The 25,233-nt window shown below is 46.3% G+C and overlaps 1 protein-coding gene across 1 annotated transcript; it reads right to left on the bottom strand.

Annotated features, from left to right (window-relative positions):
* Positions 1–7,907: 7,907 nt before the first annotated feature.
* Positions 7,908–18,378, bottom strand: TRIM45 (tripartite motif containing 45). The gene is made up of 6 exons (XM_039460962.2): positions 16,951–18,378; positions 14,228–14,961; positions 12,630–12,759; positions 11,566–11,680; positions 9,057–9,183; positions 7,908–8,174 (listed from the first exon to the last, which is right to left on the bottom strand). The coding sequence occupies exons 1-6, from the start codon at positions 17,436–17,438 to the stop codon at positions 8,026–8,028; spliced, it is 1,743 nt and encodes a 580-aa protein (XP_039316896.2). The 5' UTR covers positions 17,439–18,378; the 3' UTR covers positions 7,908–8,025.
* Positions 18,379–25,233: the final 6,855 nt, after the last annotated feature.

Raw genomic sequence — 25,233 nt, 5'->3', positions numbered from 1 at the left:
CACTTCAGGAAATTATTCGTATTTCCTTCTTCTCATTAGCAGTTGTTCAAAAAACACTTTGCTAATTTCTGCTAGAACGAATCGCAGTTCTTCCTACATAGAAACATTTCTCTCCTTTGAATTAGGAAACAAGACCCTATGTTAACCCAGTCACAGTGGGGACTGAGGCACTCAGCCTGTTGAAGCAGAGGTTTTCTGTAAGGACAAGATCTAAAGGCTTACAAAGGTAAAGACAATGGCCTGGTGGCAAGAATTCTGGTCTAGAACTAAGACTTGACTCTAGTTCTAGGTTCATCTTAGCTGGGCGTGTAACCTCGAAAAAAATCCTTACTTTCTCTACATTCTAATTTCCTCATTTGTAAGGTGGGCAGTTTTTAGAACTCAGCAGCAACAAGGTTCCTGATAAAATCAAGAAGCAGGCCAGGCACGGTGGCTCACACCTGTAATCCCAGCACTTTGGGAGGCCAGGGCGGTTGGACCACCTAAGGTCAGGAGTTTGAGACCAGCCTGACCAACATGGAGAAACCCCATCTCTACTAAAAAAAAAAAAAAAAAAAAAAAAATATATATATATATATATATATATATATATATATATATATATATATATATATAATAAAATTAGCCGAGCATGGTGGTGCATGCCTGTAATCCCAGCTACTCGGGAGGCTGAAGCAGGAGAATCATTTGAACCCAGGAGGTGGAGGTTACGGTGAGCTGAGATTGTGCCATTGCACTCCAGCCTGGGCAACAAGAGCAAAACTCCAAGCGAAAAAAAATTCAAGAAGCAAAGGAAGTAACATTGCCTTTTTGAAGTTTTGCTATAAGATCAATACACCAAGGTAAAGATTGAGTCACCTGAGAAGCAGTGGCTCCCAGGCCAGCAAGAATGTACAAACCTGGCTCTGCCATTGGCTGATTGATACCAGGCAAGTTGCAGATTCCTCGGACATCTCAATCCTTTCATCTGTCAAATGTGTGGATTAGCATCTATCTCGTGCTCCACTGGGAATTTCATAGCAGATACATATACTATAACATGTTTGACCAGATAGTCAGCAATGTCAGCCAGAAGGTTATCAGACGAACATTGTCACAGTGTTTAGGGGAGAGAATTCTTTCAGGTTCAAGCATTCTGACTTTTAGTTTGGAGAGGGATACAGGGATTGTAATGTACAATCTTCAGATATTGAGGCCACGGACAAGTAATCGACCAAAAGGTAGATGCCTCCTAATATTTTAAAATAGCTTCTCTAATTTTCCTTGTTGTAAGCAAGCAGAGCAACCTAATTATGTCTTGGGTAGGTGTTCTCATAACTGTGAGATTCAATTGATTGGATGTGGATGCAGAAAAAAAATGGAACCACTGCCTTAATGGAATGGAGTATACCATACATGCATTCTTAAATCCTAGTGCTGGGATGGAAATGTCATGAATTCACAGAATTGGCATTCTGATATTCAACTATCTGTCTCCAGCTCATATTCATTTTAGTGTAAATCAGTTTCTCAAAGTCTAGGTATGGCAGGGTGGGTCTTTGCACCTTCTAGCAATGGGCAGCATCCCACAACACAGTGGCCTGTGGTGCCACACTATGAGTCTGGCCCGTGTCAGCCAGCCTTCCTTCATGTCACACTATTGCTGCTGGATTTGCTTTTTACATGTGCCTGTTGCACCTGACTTGGGCATGGATGATAGGAGGTAACAACCGCTTTGAACACCATGAAGAGTCACAGAAGTGCTAGTATTAGTGCTGTGACGAGATGTGGGAACACGAGAACAAGCAGCAGCATGGGTGCAGCTCAAAGAGCCAGGTGGTGAACTGAATGTATGTCACCAAAATGCAACGTCCCTGAGCCCCAGATTTCTAAGGTATTTCTTACCTGGCAGAATTGACTTCATGGAAGGTTTGTAGTTTGACCTTGCTTTAGTCATACTATCAAATAGGAGTATTGTGCATGCCACAGCTAGGCAGAGTCCTGGGCCCTTTAGAAACCTCAATGACTCCTGTTGCAGGCCCAGTGCTGTGGCTCACGCCTGTAATCCCATCACTTTGGGAGGCCGAGGTAGGCTGATCACTTGAGGCTAGGAGTTTGAGACCAGCATGGCCAACATGGCAAAACCCCATCTCTACTAAAAATACAAAAATTAGCTAGGCGTGATGTTGGCCACCTGTAATTGCAGCTACTCGGGAGGTTGAGGCAGGAGAATCACTTGAACTCAGGAGGTGGAGGTTGTAGTAAGCTGAGATCACACCATGGCAGCCTGGGCCACAGAGCAAGGCTCTGTCTCTAAAAAAAATTAAAAAGACTCCTGTTGCCATGCAATCATAAACAGCATTAGGTAGAATTCTCTGTTTATGGGACATGACCTCTTTCTCTAGCAATCCTGTTGAGTGATCTAGTGTGGCAATTTATGAAACTGAATTGTTTCCTTGTTCTGATTGTCTGTTGCTCAATGAAATAGCTTTTAGCAGGGCTCAAAGGTGAAGTCAGATTCTCCTGCACTAACAGGATAAGCATGGAGACACCAGTGTTCAATGTGGCCTCCGGTTGTCTGAAATTTCGCTATCTGCTATAATACCTTGAAAGAATTAGGTTTGCAAAGTGGGATATTGTGCTGCTATTTGTCATATAACATCTAGCCTGAGGAAAGGGCAGGAAAAATTTAAAAGCACATCTGTAGGCACGAAGATAATTATAATAGAAATTCAGAATTCCTAGGCATATGGCCTAGGCCAAAATGTTTTCATAACTAAAAATGAAATCAGGGTCGTTACAATACAAAGTACCACAGAAGTCAGTAGCTAGGGGATAGAGATGGATATTGAAAAAAAAAAAAAAAAGCAAAACCCAGGGAGGGAACCAGGGAGACAGATACGCAGCTACACAATGTTTTTACTATCTTGAGTTCTTATCCAGATTCCATAGCTAAATCTAAATGTATGAATAGGTAGAGACTGCATAAGAAAGGAAGGATGAGATTATTTTCTTGCTTAATTATTCATACATTAATTCAGAAATGTATGTTGAACACTTTCTATATGCCGGGCACTGGAAATATAAAATAAGCAAACCTGAAAACCCATCCTGTCTTCCTGAGATAGCATCTAAAGGAGACAGGCATTAATCAGATAACCCCCGTGTGGCTGTAAAGCAGCCTTGATGCTGAGCGAGTGCTCCAAGAGAGGACTGTGCAGCTGGGAGGGCTTCTAACACGATTTGACCTAGTCAGGGAGGATCTGAGGAAGTGAAAAAAGAATTGAAATCAATATGGAGACGCTAACAAGGCAGAGTGAGATGCCTCTTCCTATACGGTATCCTGCTTCTAAATAGCATCCACTTCATTGGACCACCTCTTTCCTGAGCCCAACCTAACCACACAGCTAGACCGCCTCTGGAGGAAAGTTGAGCAACTACTGCATTTTGGACATGAGAGTATGGGTGGGCTGACAGGTATGTGTATGTTTATTATCCAAGACAGCCAAGGTGTTTATCCTGTTACAACATCGCAGAGGACTGAGGTTCTTACTTGCGGCTCTTTTTTCTTACTGTAACACCAAAGGCATAACTTAAGCCATAATGCTGCAGCTTGTGCTTCAATGCTCACAATTCGATGGTGATTTCTGAAGCACACTGGGGACAGTTCCTAAATCCTCCCACTCTTTTTTGCCTCACCTTGGAGTCCTGGGCTCTGTTGATCACTGACTGTGCCAGGTCTTTCAGCAGGCAGGGCAGCTGAATTAAATTGCGTTTGTACTCCATTGTGGTGCATGCATGAAACATCACCCCCCAACACCCACTCGCAAACTTTAAATATTTGTAACAGAATTGTTACCATTAATATTGCTTAAAGGCTAACACATCAGCTAGAACCTAGATGTCTTATGGAAATTTTCTATTGCAATGTTAATTCATCTACATAAAGTTGTCCAGTCACTGAAACCACCTCCAACTGAAACAAATGGTAAGCTTTTTGTTCTCGGTTCTGAAACTGGATTCATTAAAAGACACATGGGGAAATATGATATAATACAATGGCTTCTTCACGGCAAGCAGTTCCCTATATGTATGAGGTTACTGGAAAATTCAAGGCTGGTCTCTCAGGTGCATGTTATTTATCCAACAGGCTTGAGATAAGGCTGATTTTTTTCCAAGTGGTATTAAATAACAAATACTGGAGTTTGGGAGAAGGGAAGTTTGGCTTGTAAAAACAGATACCAAGGAGATCCAAACTAAAAATTCTACCAATCAGATCTTTATTCACTGATGTAATAGTAAATCTCTACCATGTGCCAGGAATTGTCCTACATGGGCACAGTATAGTAGTTTAAAAATATCAAATCCCTGCCCTCACAGAGCTTACAATCTAGTACGAAAGGACAGACAACGAACAGAATATATATGTGTTGGCCCAGCACTTTGGGAGGCTGAGGTGGCCAGAGTTTGGGACTAGCCTGGGCAACATGGCAAAACCCCATCTCTACAAAAAATGCAAAAAATTCACCGGACATGGTGGGGTGTGCCTATGGTTCTAGATATTCTGGAGGCTGAGGTGGGAGAATCACTTGAACCTAGGGAGGCAGACGCTGCAGTGAGCTGAGATTGTGCCACTGCACTCTAGCCTGGGCAACAGAGAGAGACTCTGTCTCTAAATGTGTGTATGTGTGTATATACACACGTGTGTGTGTGTGTGTGTGTGTGTGTGTGTGTGTACTTGGAGAGTTTAAGGAGCACCAGGCAGGCCAGTTTGGCTGGAATAGGGTGATGGAGGCAGATAGGTAGGCAGTAAGAGCAGGGATCCAGATCATGTGGGGTCTATGCTGCTATAAAGACTCACTTTTCTAAGATGTGACGCTAATGGACAGTGGCGAGCAAAGGAAAGGCTGCCATCTGCAAGCCCAGGACAGAGTCCTCACCAGAAAAGAACCCTGCCAGCACCTAGATTTTGGATTTCCAGACTCCAGTACTGTGAGAAAACTATTTTCTGTTGTTGAATCCACCCAGTCCGTGGTATTGTTATGGCAGCCCTAGCCAACTAATACAAAAGGGTTTTAAGATGGGAATATTGTATCATGATTATTTTCTGAAGTAAGCAATCCAGCAGAATGGGAAATTACTAGAGCAGTGTTCCTGGGAAGTTATAGAATGGGATTTAGTACACAGCATAGAAGTTGGCTCTTGATAGCAATTTATGTCGATGCGTACATGTGGTAGGGAGGCTAGGGAAATTCTCCGCTCAATCTGGAATATTCCTGGCAAAGTCATTAGTGCAGAGTAGAAGTGAGGTAGAAATTGGGAGTCAGAGGGGAAAAAAGTATGAATTGTCTAGAAGCATGGGAAAATAAATGGACTGGGGAGATGTTTCAGGCTACTGGGCAATGCTAAGAGCCCACTGAAATTAGTGGTCATAAATTTAAAGTAAGACTAATCATGCTTTTGGTTTTTTGCAGGATCATTCAGCTAGGTTAGATGGAAGATTGGATCTAACCTGAGTTGGAGTTACACCAGGCAAGAATGACAGAGACTATGCAATAGAATGATTATAGTGATGGTCTGTAGAATCTAAGTTGGGAAGGATGAAGGGAAGGACCCGAGGTGGGTGAGGAACAACAGGAAGGTAGCAGAATCACTGCATTGTAGATTCCAAGGAGGTAGAAGAATTAGTCAGAATTAGTAGTCAGTGGGTGAGCTGGAAAGGTGGGAGGTTGTGGTTGCAGGATGCTTGAAATTGAGACTATGCAGAGGGTGCGGTTGGAATCAAGATCTAGGGTATGTAAGTAGGGAAAAAATAACACTGGGGAAATGGTCACTGAACTAATAAATCTATGTAGACAATGAGTTATCCCAAGATTGATAAGGAGTTGTACCGGAGTCACAGCAAGCTTGATGCTATAATCTTCAAGGAATGAGGGGGAACAATTTGGGGCTCAGTAGATGGCTGAACCATGGAGGAATGGCAAGCTGTATACCTGAAAGGCATGAGCTTCAAGGCTGGCCATTTTTAGAAAAAAAAGTATGGCTAATGCTATAGAACAGGGTTTCTCAACAGCGGAACCACTGACATTTTGAACTGGATACTTCTTTGTTTCAGGAAGCTGTCCTGAGCATCGTAAAATGACTAGCAGCATCACTGAACTTTACCCAAGAGATGTTAGTAGCACCTTGCCCCAGTAGTAGCAACTAAGTATGTCTCTGAGACTTTGCCAGATGTCCTCTAGGGGGCAAAGTCACTCCTGGTTAAGAACCACTCATCTCGGCCTGGCACGGCGGCTCACGCCTGTAATCCCAGCACTTTGGGAGGCCAAGGTGGGTGAATCAAGAAGTCAGGAGTTCGAGAACAGCCAGGCCAACCTGGTGAAACCCCACCTCTACTAAAAATACAAAAATTAGCCAGGTGTGGTGGCATGCGCCTATAATCCCAGCTTACTTTTAGGAGGCTGAGGCAGGAGAATTGCTTGAACCTGGGAGGCGGAGGTTGCAGTGAGCCAAGATTGCGCCACTACACTCCAGCCTGGGCCAAAGAGCAAGACTGTTTCACAAAGAAAAAAAAAAAGGAACCACTCATCTCAAAGCAGCATTGATAAGCTAAAAGGACATATACTTCTGGGCCAAGTAACAGAAGGATTGAGAAAGACCAAATAGCTAATTTGAGAGGATGACAGGGGCAGGAATGTGTTTTGAGAAGATGAGATTTGGGTTACAGAAAGAGGCTGAAGGGAATGTTTCCAGAAAAGGGTGAGAATAGAGAATATCTTAGAATTTATGGCTACAATGTAGCCGTTATCTGTCAGCCTCAAAGAGGAAATGTATTCCACCATGATTTGACAGTCATCATCTAATTATTTCATTTCCTTTGCCTGACCCAATTCACCATTCAAATGAGTCATCCACTTCTTCAGGGATCTTACAATGCAGATTTCAATAATTATATTTAATACATGCTAAGTTTTTTGCTATATAAGAAAACAGGTCTCAGAACAAAATATATAGAGTGAAGACCTTGGCAGGGCTGAGGCATTAGTGCTGTGTACATCCTCTCCCGAGAATTCTCTAGCAGCTGATAGGGCTCACTATGAGTGAAGGCACAGTAAGAGTCAAAGCTTCTAGTTAACTCGCCAGGTATAGAGACAAAAGTGGAAACTACTCTAAAGAGTACTCAACTGAAAAACAGAGATGTGAGATGCCTAAAGGTATCTAGATTTTTCTGGCATGACACAGCAATAAATGTGTGAGGTTCTATTTCAACACCAGTATGCCCTTGACCAAAGAGTAATCTTTCAGGCTTTGGGGGAGAAGATTGACATGGCCTAGAGAAGAAGGAGGGGGATGCTCACCAAAACAAGACTACGTTATCACAATCACGAAACATGTACCAGTAAATCTACTGAAAGTCCACCGCTATCAAAAAGTGGACAGGATAAAAGGAACTTTTAATCTCTAGGGCAGGCGTCCCCAGACTTTTTACACAGGGGGCCAGTTCACTGTCCCTCAGACTGTTGGAGGGCTGCCACATACTGTGCTCCTCTCACTGACCACCAATGAAAGAGGTGCCCCTTCCTGAAGTGCGGCGAGGGGCCGGATAAATGGCCTCAGGGGGCTGCATGCGGCCCGCGGGCCGTAGTTTGGGGACGCCTGCTCTAGGGGAAATATCTAAATAATGTGTAGCTCAGAGAAAAATAAAAAAGGTTATAATATATCAGAAAATAAGGAACTAAACTACCCCCATGACCCTTCAGTTCCAATGGAATAGATACCTCCATACTGTACAAAATGAAAAGGAGCGTCCTGTGGTAGAGAAAGAACGTTGCCAACCTACCTTTAAGAGAAACGTAGAGGTGATCTTTTGTGCTCACGCATCCACAAGTACCATCAGTGAGTAACAAAAGAGCACTTGAACTCCAATGTAAGAGAAGGCACTTTGTTTTTAATTTTATCAGTCTCTTTAGAATGAACAAAGGTCTGGGTCCTCTGGAAATCTCAAGTGGTGCTGACTGCAGCGTTAACAGGCTGAGCACAAACCCATCAGAGTGCCACAGTCCTAAGTAGACTCCTCGGTGCGCTCTGCCCACCCGTCCACGTGCATTCAGACTTCTCATTAAACTTCCCACAGCAGGACCAGTGGGGACGACCTGGGTGGCCTTTGTGTCCATGGCCACAGCCTAGGTACCCACCTGCATGGTACAAAGAGGAAAGGAAAAAAATCGACCATTAGAGTGGAGTCCAGCAGTCACCATGGTAATTGGACCTCCTGAAAACATGCAGATTCCTGGGAGTGAAAATACCTAAGAAAATCTTGGCAATGCGAACAAGCTATCTGACTGCTCTGCAGTCAGGAGGACCCTCAAAATTGATGGCAGCAAATCAACTCATGTTAGCCAGAGTTCTAGGACCGCTGTAGTGATAACACTCACCACCTGAAGGAGGCAGACTAGTTTGCACATTAACTGTAAAATAAATTGGTTTGGACTTTTAACTGTAAAATCCTTGAAATGAAGAAGGGTAGGTTGGTGAACATAAAAAAGTGGATCCCGAAGTGTTTATACAGAAGGATACAAAGCCTATATTATGGCCCATTATTAGAGTGAACGCAATAGAATAATTTTTTTAGAAAAGTGTTAGATCCCTTACCTAAACTGACTCCACCCTTTCCCTGCCCCTAAAAGACCTAGACCTTGTTCAGTTGATTTAATCATCCACTCCCCCAGTCGTGCCTCCTTTAGAATTTATTTAAGGTTTTAAAAGGAATAAGATGGGCCCACGGTTCTCACACTGCTCAGGCTGCTGGAAAGGGACAGACAGAATCCAAGACAGCAGCACAGGGCTCCCAGGAGCGGTACCAAAGCAGAACTCAGCTTTTATGCCTGCTATTTCCACTCAGAACGAGGAAGCTTTAAGTGAAGCCTTTACAACAGTGGTGTCTCTACAATCACAGACTGTGCTTCCTAGAAGCAGAGCCTAAGTCCGAAGGTCTGGTGGCTGTGTGGTAGGGGAGGGTCTGTCGCTGTATTCCCACTGCTGGCAGAAAGGCCCAGAGGGTAGTGCTTTCTCCTTACCTGGCATGGTGCCTCCACAGGCACAGCGAGCAGTTTTCTGGCCTCCACTGGAGCAGAAGGTGCAGCAGTGAAACACGCCTGGGTGTGGGCGGTGCTTTCTCCTCACGGTCACAGTGAATGGTGACCCCTTCAGCGTTCAGACCAAGAGCAAAGAACAGCACCTTATGAGTTACAGGATGTGCCGAGCGTCGCTGTGTGCTAAACAGTCAGGCACAGGGCCTGCGCTTTGAGGCACGATGACAGCAGGAGAGAAACAGATTAGAGGACAAGAACCCTGCTCAGCTGAGAGGGTGCAGATACAGATGCAATGGAAGCATCAGAGTCTATGCAGCCCTCCTAGCATGCTTTTCACCACAGATGCTAATTACTCAACGGAGGTACTGATTTATGCCGTGTGGCTGAACCTGCTGAACACCGACAGAAGTCACACAGAGTCGCCTCCATTTTCAACGGCATCTGTATTAGCTGAGGATTGTTGTGCAGGATGGCAGAAAAAGCAGAAGCCCATGCTACAGTAATGTAAGCTTTTCTTAATGGATTCTGACTCACTCTATGCTTGTGTGAAGTATGAGTATCTAGGTCATTCAATACATTAGTAATCTCAGACTGACTCTTGTCTGGGACTCTCAATCTCAATTCTTAAGGAACCTCAGGGGTGGTAAGTAGAATGTTGCAACCACAAAGACAGAACATCCTGTGGTCCCTTCTCCAGTTTCTCAGCCATGTGCCTATTCTCACATACCAAGCTAGCCTCTTTCTTTCCATCCTGGACGTGACTTATCTGTTTACTCACCCACTTATTCTGGGACTGTGAAGACATATGGAAAGGAGAAAGGTTAAATGTGTACAGAGAATAATTCTCAAATTAGTAACTCCCATCTGCCTCCTTTCCTTTAAGGATAACTTTCATTCTCTAATGTATATCCCATGTTAAACACAAAATTTTTTTTTTTTTTTTTTGAGACGGAGTTTCGCTCTTGTTACCCAGGCTGGAGTGCAATGGCGCGATCTCGGCTCACCCCAACCTCCGCCTCCTGGGTTCAGGCAATTCTCCTGCCTCAGCCTCCTGAGTAGCTGGGATTACAGGCACGCACCATCATGCCCAGCTAATTTTTTGTATTTTTAGTAGAGACGGGGTTTCACCATGTTGACCAGGATGGTCTCGATCTCTTGACCTTGTGATCCACCCACCTCGGCCTCCCAAAGTGCTGGGATTACAAGCTTGAGCCACCGCGCCCGGCCCAAAATATTTTTTTTTAAGATGGGATCTCACTCTGTCTCCAGACTGGAGTGCCCTGGCACAACCATAGCCCACTGCAGCCTTGGGCTCCTGGGCTCAGATGATTTTCCCAAGTAGCTGGGATTACAGGTGCACATCATCATGCCCAATTTAAATATTTAATAAGCTGCAATGTGCCTATCATTATGTGAGAGCCACATAGTTGGAGAAAACACAAAGCAGAGAGCCTAGTACCTTGGAAGTCTTTGAGATTTTAACTTTCCCATCTTAAAGAGTTCACAATCCAGTTAAAAAACAACTTGGCATTTCAAAGAAATAGGTTCAAATTCCTATTTTGCTACATTTCCTGTGCATTGTAGCAAGTCTGGTCTCTCAGTCTAATTGGACCATGATCCCTGTGCCTGAGTCGTTTTGAAGAAAATTGAAATAATGTATGTGAAAACACATAGCCTGTTCCTGACTTACCTATTAGGTAAACAATAAATGGCGATTAAATATGAGTGTTCCTAAGTCCATAAGTCATCGGCCTAACATATCACGATGCTGTATGGTATTTTCTTGTCCACATCAAGTGTTGGTTTCTGTGGAGGGAAACCCCTGACAGTGTCAGCAGAGAGACTCTGCTGGACCTGTGAGTGTCACCCAATTTTAAAAAACTCATAATCTCTAAAGCAGAAACTGCTCTACTTGTTTGTGTTACACTTGTTTGTAGTAACCATGGTAACACAACTTGTTTGGTATATTTGTTTGTTTATGGTAACCATAGTAACAGAAAAACCTCTATGTAAAACAGAGTAGAAAATGACATGGGCAGATGGTTAGGCAGATAGATCACTAGTCGGTTGTGAGGAGGGGCATAACCCTCCCAACTGTGTTCACGTCCAGTCTGGACAAAGCAGGAAAATTCTGAGCTAGATTATATTTTTTGAATATGCATGGTTGTCTGCTGGCAGATCACCTCCTGTGATCAAGACATCTTCTCCATATTAAGAATCCTAAGAAACCAACTGGGAGAAGGATAAACTATAAGCATAACTCATAATTGCCAGGAAGTGACACAGAGATAGAGGGTTCTTACGGTCAACAGCATCCTCTAAGAAGAGTAGCAGCAAAATCTTGGCTGTTTCTGAAGTGAAGAAGAATACCAGGGGATTCTATTCAGTCTCTCTGTATAGCTGATCCTATGTAAAATGTCTCCAGATCCTAAGACAATAGCACCCAGAGGACCAGGGTGAGGGGAGCTCAGGGAGGCACGTGCACCAGTCTTACCTGTACATGCTGCTCCTTGACGCAGACCCACACAGTATAGACGCCAGGTTCCTTGGGGGTGTAGGAAATGTAGTATGTCCCATCCTTGTTATCCCGGACCATCGTTCTGATTGGGCTGAATGGAGAAAAGGGTCAAAAAACACCACTCACTCCCACAAGCCAGCTTCAGTTGCTACTATTTCAGAATGTAAACTCTATACCATTCCATTCAATATGCATGTTAAATAACCCCAAACAGGGTATTTCTTTCATTTGCTTCACAAGTTAATTATACAACAGAAGGTAAACAGCATAGATTCCAATTTAGTCTGATATTCAGACAAATTTCCTTGAATATATTATTGTGTCCTTTTCAACAAGCTTCTGTTGAACCCTCTTGCTCTGCTGTCCCTTCTCCATACTCCAATTCCAGAGAAATATAAACATGCTCCAGGCATAATTTAGTAGCAAAGGGAGGCTGAATTTTGAAAAGGGTACCATTCAGCCTAACCACAGAAGATTTTTCAATCTATTCTAAAGCTTGAGATGAAAATAATCTGAGGGGCAGACCGCAGCTTTGAGAGTGAACTGAATACAAAACCCACACAAGAAAACACATTTGGTCATATAACATTTCTTTCATAGCCTCATGGGGAGGTAAGATGTAACCACTGAGTTACACTCCATTATGTTGTTTTTTTTTTTTTTTTTTTTTTTTTTTTGAGCTGGGATCTTGCTCTGTCACCCAGGCTGGAGTGTAGTGGCGCAATCACAGCTCACTGCAACCTCAACCTCCTGGGCTCAAGGGATCCTCCCATCTCAGCCTCCTGAATAGCTGGGATTATAAGTGCATGCCACTATGCCCGGCTAATTTTTTTTTTAGTTTTGTAGAGACGGGATCTCCCTATGTTGCTCAGGCTGGTCTTGAACTCTTGGGCTTAAGTGATCCTCCTGCCTCCACTTCCCAAAGTGCTGGGATTACAGGTATGAGCCACCACACCCGGCCCCGATATCTTAAAGGACCTCACGTTTCCAGTTTCCTCACGGCCTGTTATCCATGACACCTAAGTGTGTCTCATACAAACCTGTCTTTCTTGTCATTAGGGACAACGGCAACTTGAATGTTGTCTCCTCCCCTGCCCATGATTTCTCCTGCGGCATCCTTGCAAAGCAGGGTGAAAGAGGCTGGCTGCTTCTCCCGGGCTCTGTGGAGATCTGAAAAAGATAAAACAGTGATCCTCACCTCAAATGCAAACTGCAGCAGCTACATCTCCATCTTGCTTTTTCTCTTCAGAACAAAGGGTTGTGCTCTCCTGTTTACTGTAACCACCCGGGCTCCCTTTCTTTTCGCTCCCCTTCTGCCTCCCAGAGTACACCTCTTAGGAGTCCTTCCTAGTGAGACTGGTTCTCTCGGCTAGCAGCCGCTTTGGATCACACATGATCCTGGACCTTACCTTCAGTCCTAGGAGGCTTTAAAAATACTCAGGGCTGACTTAGGTATTTAGAGAAGAAAACCTTTAGACCAGGTGTCCCCAAACTGCGACCCCCTGAGGCCATTTATCTGGCCCCCGCCGCACTTCAGGAAGGGGCTCCTCTTTCATTGGTGGTCAGTGAGAGGAGCACAGTATGTGGCGGCCCTCCAACGGTCTGAGGGATAGTGAACTGGCCCCCTGTGTAAAAAGTTGGGGGACACCTGCTTTAGACCCTATAAGAGAGGTTAGTAACACCAAAATCACCCAGCCAGGCTCCGGCTCCTGCTGCGCTAGGCCGGGGGTACAGCTGACCAGCCTCACGAACCTCCACCTTGTGAGATCCCCTGCAACTTGGTAGCTCATGCCAAGGTGTGGTGGCGGGGTATCCAGTAGCTACAGTCCCTACTCCAGCATTCAGATGAAACAGGGTTTCTTAACCTGGGGTTCATTAACTACTACGAGGTCTATGGAAAGGCTTATGAAGAGTCTAAAAATCTGGAATTGTATGTCCCAGTTACTGGTTTTTTCTGTAGGAGACAACATTCTCAAAGAGATTTATGACTTCCAAACAGTTAAGAATGCCTGTGTCAGAGTCGGATGATTCTAAGATACAATCTTCCTATCAGGACTGACTTTATGTTTGAATAACATGCTTCCATTAGAAAGGGAAACGCTGGTTAAAAGAAACCATTTTCCCCCCAACTAAATGAAACACCTACCATAGCCTTTTAAATGCCAGTAAGGTTGATGTGAACCAAAAGGGCTTAAAAGAAAGGAAGCCGTCATCTCATCTTCCTCATTCATCTGAAACCCCCTTCAGAACTTGATCTGAGCCATCCAGGGCCTGCCGTGCTCCTCTCTGAGCAGGCATAATTTCATCTGGCCCTAGCGCTGCTCTTACCTCCAACGGGCACTGTCTGTTCTGCCATCTGATAGAAACAAAACATGATCTCTGCATTTCTCGGCCGTTCCTACTTCTCTGAACTGGAACAGGGTCAAGCCTCACTCCTGTATTGAGTATTAACTGTACCCTAACCAGAACAAATCAGAAAGAGCAAAGTTGGGGGTCACTGTCTTTTAGATCAGTTTATCTCCCCACCTTTGGTAACCTGGTCAGTAACGTGGGCTTCCTAGGAGAACGAGCCACCAATCTTTACACACCATCTCCCTGCCCACTGTCCTCTCAGTGTCCATGGGAAATGCCTTCCTACCTTCTCCTTGTAGGACACATTTGCCTGGATCAACCTCTTTGGTATTAATGGTCCCATAAATCATGTAGCCATGGCACTGGCCTGCTTTCTCCTGAGGACAGAAGCGTATCTTATCATTTACTCCAGGGCGGGTGCTATATTCCACTTTGTTCAGCTTCCTGAGCCGTTCTACTACCACCCCCTTGGTGATGAGGATCTCCAAGTCTGAGCCACTGGTCAGCAAGTGCTCGGTGAACTCCACACCAGTCCGCATGTCTGCCAGTAACTGTTCCAGCTGGGCCTTCTGCAGCTGCAGGGAATTTTCCCTCTGGACCCGTATGTCTTCCAGCTGCTTCAGCAGCTTGTCCCGATGCTCCTCAATGGCCTTAATGTAGCCCTCTGAGAATGTCCGGACGTCAGCTGCCACTACCTCCACTCGCTTCTGGAGGGCACTGTTCATCGTCCTGATCTGAGCCAGGGCCTCCTCCAGGGCTTCCACGTGGGGCTGAGTACCTTTGAGGAGCTCCCGCACGGAGTCCCCATGCTTGTGGATGACATTGCTGGTGAAGTCATAGGGGTGTTCTCGATGCGCCCCCACCACGCAATCCCGGCACACGGGCTGGTCACAGAACTCACAGAACAGCCTCAGTTCCTCCGCAGGGTGGGCAGGACAGAGGATGGGCTTCCCAATCTGGCTGTAGCCTTTCAGGTCTTTTAGGTCCACCATGGTATGGTGAGTCGTTTTCTTCTGCCGCCTAGGGGCAAACAGAGTCAATAACAGGAGGTAAGGGAACAATTCTAGTTGGGAATAGTTGGGCAGAGAGGTTTTAGGAGCACAGGCTCTGAAGTTAAACAACTTTTATTTCAATTCCTTGCTCTAACCTCTAGTTGCATGATCCTCTCTGATTCCTGTTCCTCATCTGTACAGTGGGGACACACCCTGCCTGAAAGGGCTGTTGTCTACAATAACATGTGAACAGACCAGGGCTCTGGCTTGATCCATACCTTTGTAGAAGGTCGCAAGACTGCGACTGCATGCTAGAACTTTCCCCAGAGAGTTCAGACAAGAGCCACCGTCTGCTTCCTAAGGTAAGCTGGCAGTGAGGGCATGGCAGAAAACTAGCACCAAGAAACAGAAGCCATGCCAGGTAACACAGCAATAAAGTCCAAGCGATTAAAATGCAGCTAGCTGGTCCTGACACAGAATCTCATCTAGCTTGCATCTAAGATTTCTGTAAAGCATTTCTATTGTCCAGTACCTATATTACCCAAATCAGCAGGCTAGAATTTTTTTCAAGAGACACCATCAACATTATTGGAAAGCGGGAAACCGGCCAGGCACAGTGGCTCATGCCTGTAAATCCCAACACTTTGGGAGGCTGAGATGGGTGAATCACCTGAGGTCAGGAGTTTGAGGCCAGCCTAGCCAACATGGTAAAACCCCATCTCTACTAAAAATACAAAAAATTAGCCGTGAATGGTGGCACACACCTGTAATCCCAGCTACTCGGGAGGCTGAGGCAGGAGAATCACTTGAACCCGGAAGGCAGAGGTTGCAGTGAGCCAAGATCGCATCTCTGCACTCCAGCCTGGGCAACAGGAGTGAAACTCCATCTCAAAAAAAAAAAAAAAAAAAAAGAAAGAAAAGAGTGTGAAACCAATGGTTAGTAGAATCAAAGCTCTCTTTTTAATTCCTTTCCTGTAATAGCCCTCTAGAGATTCAGGGAAATCCCTAGGAAAACATGGTGACTGTTTAGAGTTCCTCCATTAGCATTATAACAATTGGAAGCTTAGGTGCCTATTCTGGCACCAGAAGAGTAGCTGCAGAGAAAATAGGGTCAGCTGGTTTGGCTGGCAGCAAGACAGCTGCAGGGACTATCACATAATTGCAAGTTAAAAATAGAGTGAAGTCTACAAACTTGTTCTGTTAGTGTGGCCAGAAAACAAATGGAAGTTAGAACCTGAAATCTATTTTAGGCTGATCCTAAAACTGTCGTCATTTTATATTTTCGTGTCCTAGGATGGAGTAAGGAAGGTGAGAAGGGACAAAAGTGATCCGTCTGGCAAACTATTCACCAAATGCCATAAAAGACACAGTCTGCATCCCAGTTAACACCTACAAGCTCACCTCACCAAGCTCCAGAGTAACTCTAAGGTACAAAGCAAAAGCTGAGGTCCAAGCAAGCATCACGTATTCTATTCTATTCTCCTATTCCAGGAGGGTAGCATGGGTTAGTGGAATGTGGTCAAAATGATCTAGATTCAATATCCAGTTCTGTTACACCCCTACCAACTATCGGACCTTGGCAAATCACATTAATATTGCTGAGCCTCAGTTTCCCCAATTAATAAATGGGGAACAGTGCCTGCTTTTCTGAAAGAGTTGCAAGATCAAACAAGATCAAGAGCAGGATCTATGCTATTATATACATTCTCCTGTTTCTCCTGCACCCAGTACAATTATTCACTACACGAATGACTGATGACTGAAGGAAACTGTAGCTGCACTTTGGAAATTGAAAAAGATTATGCAAACCTCTATTGCTATTACTATAGGTACTATATAAGGCTGACCGGGTTAACTATTGTGCCAGAGTATGTGCTGCTGCATCCTTATACTGCCCTTTGACCTTCCGTGGTATTTGAGAAGGCTCTCCTTTTCATCTCCTCACCAAGGGATTTCTCTCTTGACATCTCTTTGTACTTCCTCTTAAGCTACACCTGGTGGAGTGTCCCATCTTTACCTATGAGCCTGGCAGCAGAAGTGGCAGAGATTGGCTTTGCAGGTCTGACACCTCTTCTCTACTTCCCTGTCGTTGCACAGGTCACACACCAGGCCCTGGCCTTCCCCACGCAGGCTCTCCAGCATCACATCATTCACGGCCAGGTGGTCTATGGTTAAAGCCTTCACTCCACCCATGGGCAGGTCCACCTGAGCATCACATACCGGACAGAGGATGCCGATCTGCGACTGCAGACTTCGTGGTTTGAGTTCCTGGAATATTGACCCCTCAGAGCTTGTGTCGGAGTCTCCCCCTCTGAGGTCCACTACTGAGAAGGGCTCCAGCTGCTCCAGACACGTGGTGCAAACTGTATGCAAACAAGGCAAGAGCCTGGGGGCTCTGAAAAGCCCCCTGCACAAGGGGCAGTGAGTCTTGCCTGAGTTCCCAAGTGCACTCCCACCGGGGAGTTTGCTTACAAAGCCCAGCAGCGGCTTCCTGTTTTCTGACATACTCCCCACGTTTGTGACCAATATCAGAAAAGACCCCGGGCAGTTCTACGACGAAGTCGCAGGTGATTAAGCCCACCCAAAGAGAAAGTTTCCAGAACTTGAACAGAGACCATGGGGACTCCCTCGCTGGCAAATAAACAGGCAGAGGGGAAGAGGAGGCTTCCTCCAAGGAACCACCCACGGATCTGCTCAGGAGGGCCCCCTCCGCTCCACCGCATCCCATACCAGACACGCCCACGGCCTCCTCCTCCCCCCGACCCTCCCCGGAGGCGCTTCCAGGCCTAGGTCTCCAGCCGGTCCTGCTGCCAACAGTCACCCCTGCCCGTCTCGGTCCCTCCGCTGCCACCCCCCTCCCGCCGCCCGCTCCACCGCGACCCACACGCGACAAGCGCCGCCCCTGCCCTCGCCCCCGCCCCAGGCAGGAGCGCTCCTGCTCCTTCCCTCCGCGAAGCACCCCCGCCGGCGTCCCGGCGGCGACCGCCTCCCCCGCGCCTGGGCCCCGGACGCCCGCGGGCTCTCGCCCCGCCTCGCACCAATCCCAGCCCGCTCTACTCCGGCGAGGCCAATCACCATCCGAGAGGGGCGGCCCTCCAGAGTGACGCCACTAAGCATCCAATAAGCTTCGGTAATGCCACATCTTTGCCAGTCCATTCACGTGGGGGGCGGGCCTAACAAGGCTGTGGGCGGGGCGGCCGAAGGGCTCGGCGCGCGGCGGGGAGGGAAAGGCCGAGGCTGAGAGCGAGCGACACAGTGTAGCCGGCGTCACTGTTTCACAGGGACTGTCCCGCTATCTCCGTGGTGACCAGAGAGGCCTCGGGACCACTCTGATTTGCCGCAGGGACGGCCGTCTTCTCCCCTCGGACGGGTCCCGCGGACGCAGACTGGGCCCTCCCATTGGTGGATGGCACCGTCCGTTGGCCCGGCGCTGGGCGTGCGAGGCGTTCTTCCGGCTCTCCAGGCCGCGGCCGCCCGGGGGCGCCAGGCGTTTCTCTTCCAGGCCGGCGTGAGGCCGCGAGGCCGCCTTTGTCCTCCGGAGCTTGTCGCAGCTCCCAGGCGCCCCCAGCCCTAGCGTGCGGGGTCCACGCGCTCCCGCGGCTCCCTGGCTTCGGGTGTTTTCCCGGGGTGAGGGCGTGTCAGGCTCGCGTGCCGGGGGCCGGCTGGGGAGACCGTGGAGCCGAGGTCTCGGATTTCGTTCCGAGCCGGCCCGGGGAGCGCCACCGTCCTTGCCCGGGCTCGGGCAGGCTTCGTTTCCCTGTCCGGGAAGAAGGAATGTTTGTCATCCAGGATTCCACGGTTGTGTGTAACGGAAACGAGCTGATCACATCGGACCCGCTGTCTGTAACCAGTCCATCACGGAGGGCTCCTGCTCAGTCACAATGGGACAGTGGACGGTGGCAGTGAGGGGCAGGCGCTTTGTGGGCTCCAAACTAATCGGGAAGAGGAGCACGTCCCACCCCTTTAACCGGAATTACACGGCTGCCTTCTCTGTACTTACCAGGAGGCTCCTGGTTGTCCCAAAATCCCAAAAACGGTCACCGCCGCTCCCTTCCCCTCCACCTGTTCTTACCTGCAGTCGCGTCAGCCTGTCTGCTGGGCCGTCACTGCGTTCTTTGTTCATGACCTTCCCTGCTTAATTTGGACCCAGTGGGCGGCTGTGGCACTGATGCCTTCATTACTCGGTTCGTGCTCAAGGCATACTGTCTGGAGCCTAAGCTTTTAAAAATACAGAATCTGAAAAAAAAGTTAACCCCAAAATATGAAAAAAAAAAACCCTGTAAAATATAAAGATGAAATGTTCGGCCATTTCCAAAATAAAACACGCCAATGAGTCAAATGCCACTTTTATGTAAATTTTGCATGTAATTTCCAAATGTAAGCATATCCCCAAAGATTTTTAAATAGTCCTTACCTAGATTTTTTTCAGCCTCTTGTTCTTCTTGCATCGACTCTCACTCAGAATCTGCGTTCTCCACTCCAGTAGGCTGGAGGAAATCACAAAAACTGTGTGGATTTAGGTTTGCTATATATTCTTGCTTTGAGCTTCACCTTTCCGTTCCCTGCTGCTTGGCTGGGCTTTACTTTATCTCTTGTTCATGCTGTATCACATTTCTCGTGGTAGTTTCAAGCTTCTCTTGTTTGAGAAGTGCTTTATAATTTACACGTGCAGTATCTCATTTAGCAGTATCCCATTTAACCTTTAACAATTTTTGTAAGGAAATGGCCTCAACGAGATCTTGCCAACCCTTGGACGACCAGCCCAAGTTAGCATATCTGGAACTTGAACACAGACTTATGATGCCATGTCTAAGATTATATCCTGGCTACTTCTACCTTTCCTTTTTTTTTTCTTTTTTTGAGACAGAGTTTTGCTCTTACTGCCCAGGCTGGAATCCAGTGTGCAGTGGCAGGATCTCAGCTCACTGCTGCCTCTGCCTCCAGGGTTTAAGGGTTCAAGCAATTCTTTTGTCTCAGCCTCCTGAGTAGCTGGGATTACAGCCATGTGTCACCACGCTTGAAAATTTTTTTGTATTTAGTAGAGATGGAGTTTCACCATGTTGGCCAGGCTACTCTCGAACTCTTGACCTCAGGTGATCCGCCCGCCTCGCCCTCCCAAAGTGCTGGGATTACAGGCATGAGCCACTGCGCCTGGCCACCTCTACCTTTCTTTTCTCAGTTTAAGAACTGCCTCACCTTTCTACTTTAAAAATCCAGATTCTTCACACCTCCTCTCATGCCTCTCCTAATTGCCATTCTTTAGGGCCAAGATTAGTTTCTCAAGATCTTTGTTTTTTTATCCCAACCTGTCCTGCTTCCTGAAAACCTTACCCCTCCTGTTTCAGTCAGTCTGTTTTTCTGCGGAGAGTTCTGATGAAGTCCTAAAAGGGGAAGCAAATCGTCATTTGACCCAGCTCCCCTTCAACGTATGAACGTTGGTGGTTCTCACCACCCTGCGTCTCCAAGGAGTGGTCTCACTGTCGGCTTTTATCATCGTCTTTTTATAACCATCCCCACCCATTTTTTCCTCCCCTCCTTCCGAATGAGACTTCCTTGTAGATCCTGAGCGACCATGTCGTTGGCCTTTTCTCAACAGGCAGTCTTCTTACTATTTACAGTTGTTTTGTGCTTCCTTATCCTTAAAACTTGCCTCCTCCTAGGCTTGTGAAATATTCCACCCTCCTTGCCTTCTGTCTCTTGGGCTGCTTCTCTATCCTCCATCCTCACTAGTTCCTCTTTCTCCGTTTCATCTTCTACCTTTGCCCCTGCATCTCTGCTGCGGATGATTCCCAGGCCCACACTGCCAGTACTGATGTCTCCCGGAGCTTTTGTCATCGGTTGCTAGATCTAAGCTCAGATGTGTTCCTATCGCCAAGTCCCATATAGCTTAAACTCCATTGAACTTCTTTGCTCACTAAACTGCACTCTCTGAATTTTCCTATTTGATTGTCTCCAGAGTATCCTCATTCTCTTTTTCCCTCCTGCAGGAAACCTTACAGTGCTGCTGGCCTCCTTTCTCTCTTTCCATATCCAGGCAGAAACCAACTTCTTTCCATCCCCACTGCCAGCACCTCACTGCATACACTTTTTAAGATGGTATAGGCCGGGCGCGGTGGCTCAAGCCTGTAATCCCAGCACTTCGGGAGGCCGAGGCAGGTGGATCACGAGGTCAAGAGATCAAGACCAACCTGGTCAACATGGTGAAACCCCGTCTCTACTAAAAATACAAAAAATTAGCTGGGCATGGTGGCGTGTGCCTGTAATCCCAGCTACTCAGGAGGCTGAGGCAGGAGAATTGCCTGAACCCAGGAGGCGGAGGTTGCGGTGAGCCGAGATCGCGCCATTGCACTCCAGCCTGGGTAACAAGAGCGAAACTCTGTCTCAAAAAAAAAAAAAAAAAAAAAAAAAAAAAGATATAGCTTTTTATCACTCTCACCTCAAGTATCACAAAATAGTGTCTGAATTATCTCTACCTTTTATTTTTCAAATTGATCTATACAGTTCTTCCAAATTAATTGTAAAAATATATAAAAATATGGTACAAGTCAGTCTTCATTCTAAAACCTTCAGTAGCTCCACATTTTTGTAGGATAATATCTGGATTCCACAATAGATTCTGTTTGCCTAGATAACTCACTTTGCAGTTTCTGCTACCTTCTAGTATTTTTTTATTTATGATGTGTGTTATATCTATGCATATGTATATATTTGCATAAGTGTTTATATTTAGGCACTATATATATATCATATACTTACACATATACTCTGTCTTTGTTAAGATGAAAAACCTTGGCAACCCACCCACAGTAGGTGTTTAATAAAGACCTGGTATTGATGAGGGAGAGAATGCTGATCTCAAATAATGGGAGGACACACAGGAGCACATTCAACCACGAGTTTTATGGACAGTGCAGACCATAGGTGGTATGGGGTGACATCCCAGGACGAGAGAGGATTTGCTAAGGTTGCTCCTTTCTCAGAATTAGTTCGGTGTCTTGTTCCATGCTCCTGCACTGCTTCATCTGTCTGGGGTCCCCAGATAGCAAATAGTTAAAGGGAAGTGCAAAAGTCATGGGATTAGAGGAGCAGGACCAATGAAAGTGACTGGGGTTCATCAAAGTCTCTAAAGAGTTTCAACCCACCCCTGTGGCCCAAGATGGAAAGATACTGAACGCAAAAAAGCCAGGAAGGGAGAATGACCATCAGGAAATCAGGCAAGTCTGGTTTGGGCACTGCGCTTGATCAGTACCACCAGACATTGAGTGAATATATGAAAAGGGACTAGAGAGCTCTGTCAGACTTATCTTTCGCCATTCCATCTCTCTCTGTCACCATCCTTCCTTCTTTCCTTCAAGTGAAGGAGACGCCTTTCTCCTGAGACCTGTGCTCTGAAGTTCAGCCCCGCCTGCCTCATCTGTCTCTTCCGTCTTTATCTTCTTTCTGATGGATCTTTCTTTTCACTCACGCCCATGCTTCAGCCTCTCCTTCTACCCTGTTCCCCTCTGTAGCTCCCGATTTCTCTCTGCTTCTTTATAGCCAAGCTGCTGGAAAAGGATGGTCTACATTTGCTTCTCTAATTCTTCCCTTTGCATTTCACTCCGAAACACAATGCCATCTGGCATTTGCTCTCACAGTTCCTCTGAGCTTGCCTTTGCCAAAGTCACCAATAACTTCCTACTAAATCCATTCAATACTTTCCAGTTTTTAATTAACTGGATTAACTGTATTGTTTGACACTGACAGTGTTTTTTGTTTGTTTGTTTGTTTGAGACAGGGTCTCACTCTATTGCCCAGGCTATAGTGCAGTGGTGTGATAACAGCTCACTGCAGCCTCAATCTCCTGGACTCAGGCGATCCTCCTACCTCAGCCTCTCAGGTAGCTGGGACTGTAGGTATGTGCCACTATGCCCAGCTAATTTTTTTTTTTTTTTGTAGAGATGAGGTCTCACCATGTTGCTTAGGCTAGTCTCGAACTCCTGGGCTCAAGTGACCCTCCAGCCTTGGCCTCCCAAAGTGCTGGATTAGCCTCCATGCCTGATCTGACACTGACAACCTTCTTCTTGAAACTTTCTTCTTCTTCATTTGCCGAATGCTATTCTTGATTTTTCTTCTACTTCCTGCTGCTCTGACCTCTTCTCTTTTTCTCTAGGGGGCACTGCTTCTTCCACGTGGCTCTGAAGTGTTGCCGGTTTCCAGGGTCCTTAGCTCTCCCTCTTTTCTTTTTTCTTTTTGAGATGGAGTTTTTCTCTTATTGCCCAGGCTGGAGTGCAATGGCGTAATCTCAACTCACTGCAACCTCTGCCTCCCAGGTTCAAGCAATTCTCCTGCCTCAGCTTCCCAAGTAGCTGGGATTACAGGCATGTACCACCACGCCGAATTAATTTTGTATTTGTAGCAGAGATGGGGGTTTCACTATGTTGGTCAGGATGGTCTCAAACTCCTGACCTCAGGTGATTCACTCATCGAGGCTGAGATTACAGGGGTGAGCCACTAGGCCTGGCTTCTTTTCCTCCTCCTCCTCCTCTTTCTCCTTCTTCTTCCTCTTACTCCTCCTCCCCTCCTCCTCCTCCTCCTTCTTTCTCTTTTTCTCTTCTTTTTAACCTTTTCAGCCTCCCTTTATCAATGTGGGATTTGGAGGTGATTTTTAAGGCACGAACCCACTTGTTACATGAGGGTGTATTATTGCCTCCATCGTACCTCTGAATTCATTCCCTGTTTCCAATTCATTCTCTAAAATCCTGTTCGTGATCTTTCTGCAATTCCATTTTGATCATGATGCTCTTTGGTAGCTCTTTTGTGCCTTTGTTTTTTCACCCAGTATCCTCTGAGTACCTGGAAGATGATTTTCCCAAATGTCTTCACAGCTTACTCCCTTCTAAAATAATAAACTCCTTGACAGCAAGGACTTTTGACTATGTGCCAGGCACCAGAGATGTATTGCTAAAAATGTAAAAATTCCTGCTCTCGTGGAACTTCTCTTCTAGGAGGGGAAAGCAGCCAATAAACGATAAATAGGAAGGGCACGATGGCTCATGCCTGTAATCCCAGCACTTTGGGAGGCTGAGACAGGCGGATCACTTGAGGTCACTGGCCAACCTGTGACCATTTTGTCTCTACTAAATATAGAAAAATTAGCTGGTCATGTTGGTGCACGTCTGTAATCCCAGCAACTCAGGAGGCTGAGGCACGAGAATCGCCTGAGCCTGGGAGGCAGAGGTTGCAGTGAGAAAAGATCATACTACTGTATGATGCCAGAGTGAGATGCTGTCTCAAAAAACAAAAAGCCAATAAATATAATAACTGCAGAAACTATATCGTGTGTTAGAATGTGAGACTACCATGGAGAAAAATTAAGCAGAGTAAGGAGCATCCAGTGCAGGTGAGGGTGTTGCAATATCACTGGAGTCGTCAGGATAAGTATCACTGAAAAGGTGATATTTGAGCAAATACTTGAAGGTGAAGGAGCGAGCCATGGAGAAAAGGTAGTTCACATGAGGGAAGAGTTCATGCTGGCTGAGAAAGGAATGTGCCTACTCATGTGTGAGCAATAGTGAGGAGGCCAGTGTGACAAAATCAGAATGAACTTGGGGGAGAGGAGTAGGAGGTGCCTTCAGGATAAAACTCCGTATGTCTTAGACTGACGTACATCATCTCATATGTATATATGGCTTCTCATGACCCTACCTCCGCCAGCCCAGTCAACCTCATTTCTTGCACTGCCCCATGCAAACCCAAGCATGCAGACTGGGCTTCAGCCTCCTTCTGTGATTATACAAGCTACTACTTATTCTGCTTGAGACACCCTGCCTACCCTTCTTTGCCTAATGAATTCCAGCCCATTCCTCAAAGCTCGATTTAGACATCAGCTTCTCTAGGCAGCCTTCATTCACCAAGCCTTCATTAGTGTCCCTCCGTGTGCTACCCGTGGTACTCTGTGATGACCTCTATCAAGTCTTTAACATTCTGCATTTCAATTTTCTACTGATTGTCTGATTTTGCCCTCTGCTCTCACTGTTCTCCTCCTCTTCCACACTGGGAACCCTTAAGGACAAGGGACCATGTCCTGTTTCTGCACCCTTAATACTTGGGCACAGCGTCTGAAACGTCATATGGTTTAATAAATGTTTGGTAAGTGAATAAATGGCCAAGATTCATATTTCATTTCTAAAAAATTGATCAGGCTGGGCGCAGCGGCTCAAGCCTGTAAATCCCAGCACTTTGGGAGGCCGAGGCGGGTGGATCACGAGGTCAAGAGATCGAGACCATCCTGGTCAACATGGTGAAACCCTGTCTCTACTAA

Source organism: Saimiri boliviensis, chromosome 11 (assembly GCF_048565385.1).
Source record: "Saimiri boliviensis isolate mSaiBol1 chromosome 11, mSaiBol1.pri, whole genome shotgun sequence".
Lineage (NCBI taxonomy): Eukaryota > Metazoa > Chordata > Mammalia > Primates > Cebidae > Saimiri > Saimiri boliviensis.
Note: the sequence above shows the minus strand (reverse complement) of the source record. Positions and strands in the feature narration are given on the sequence as shown.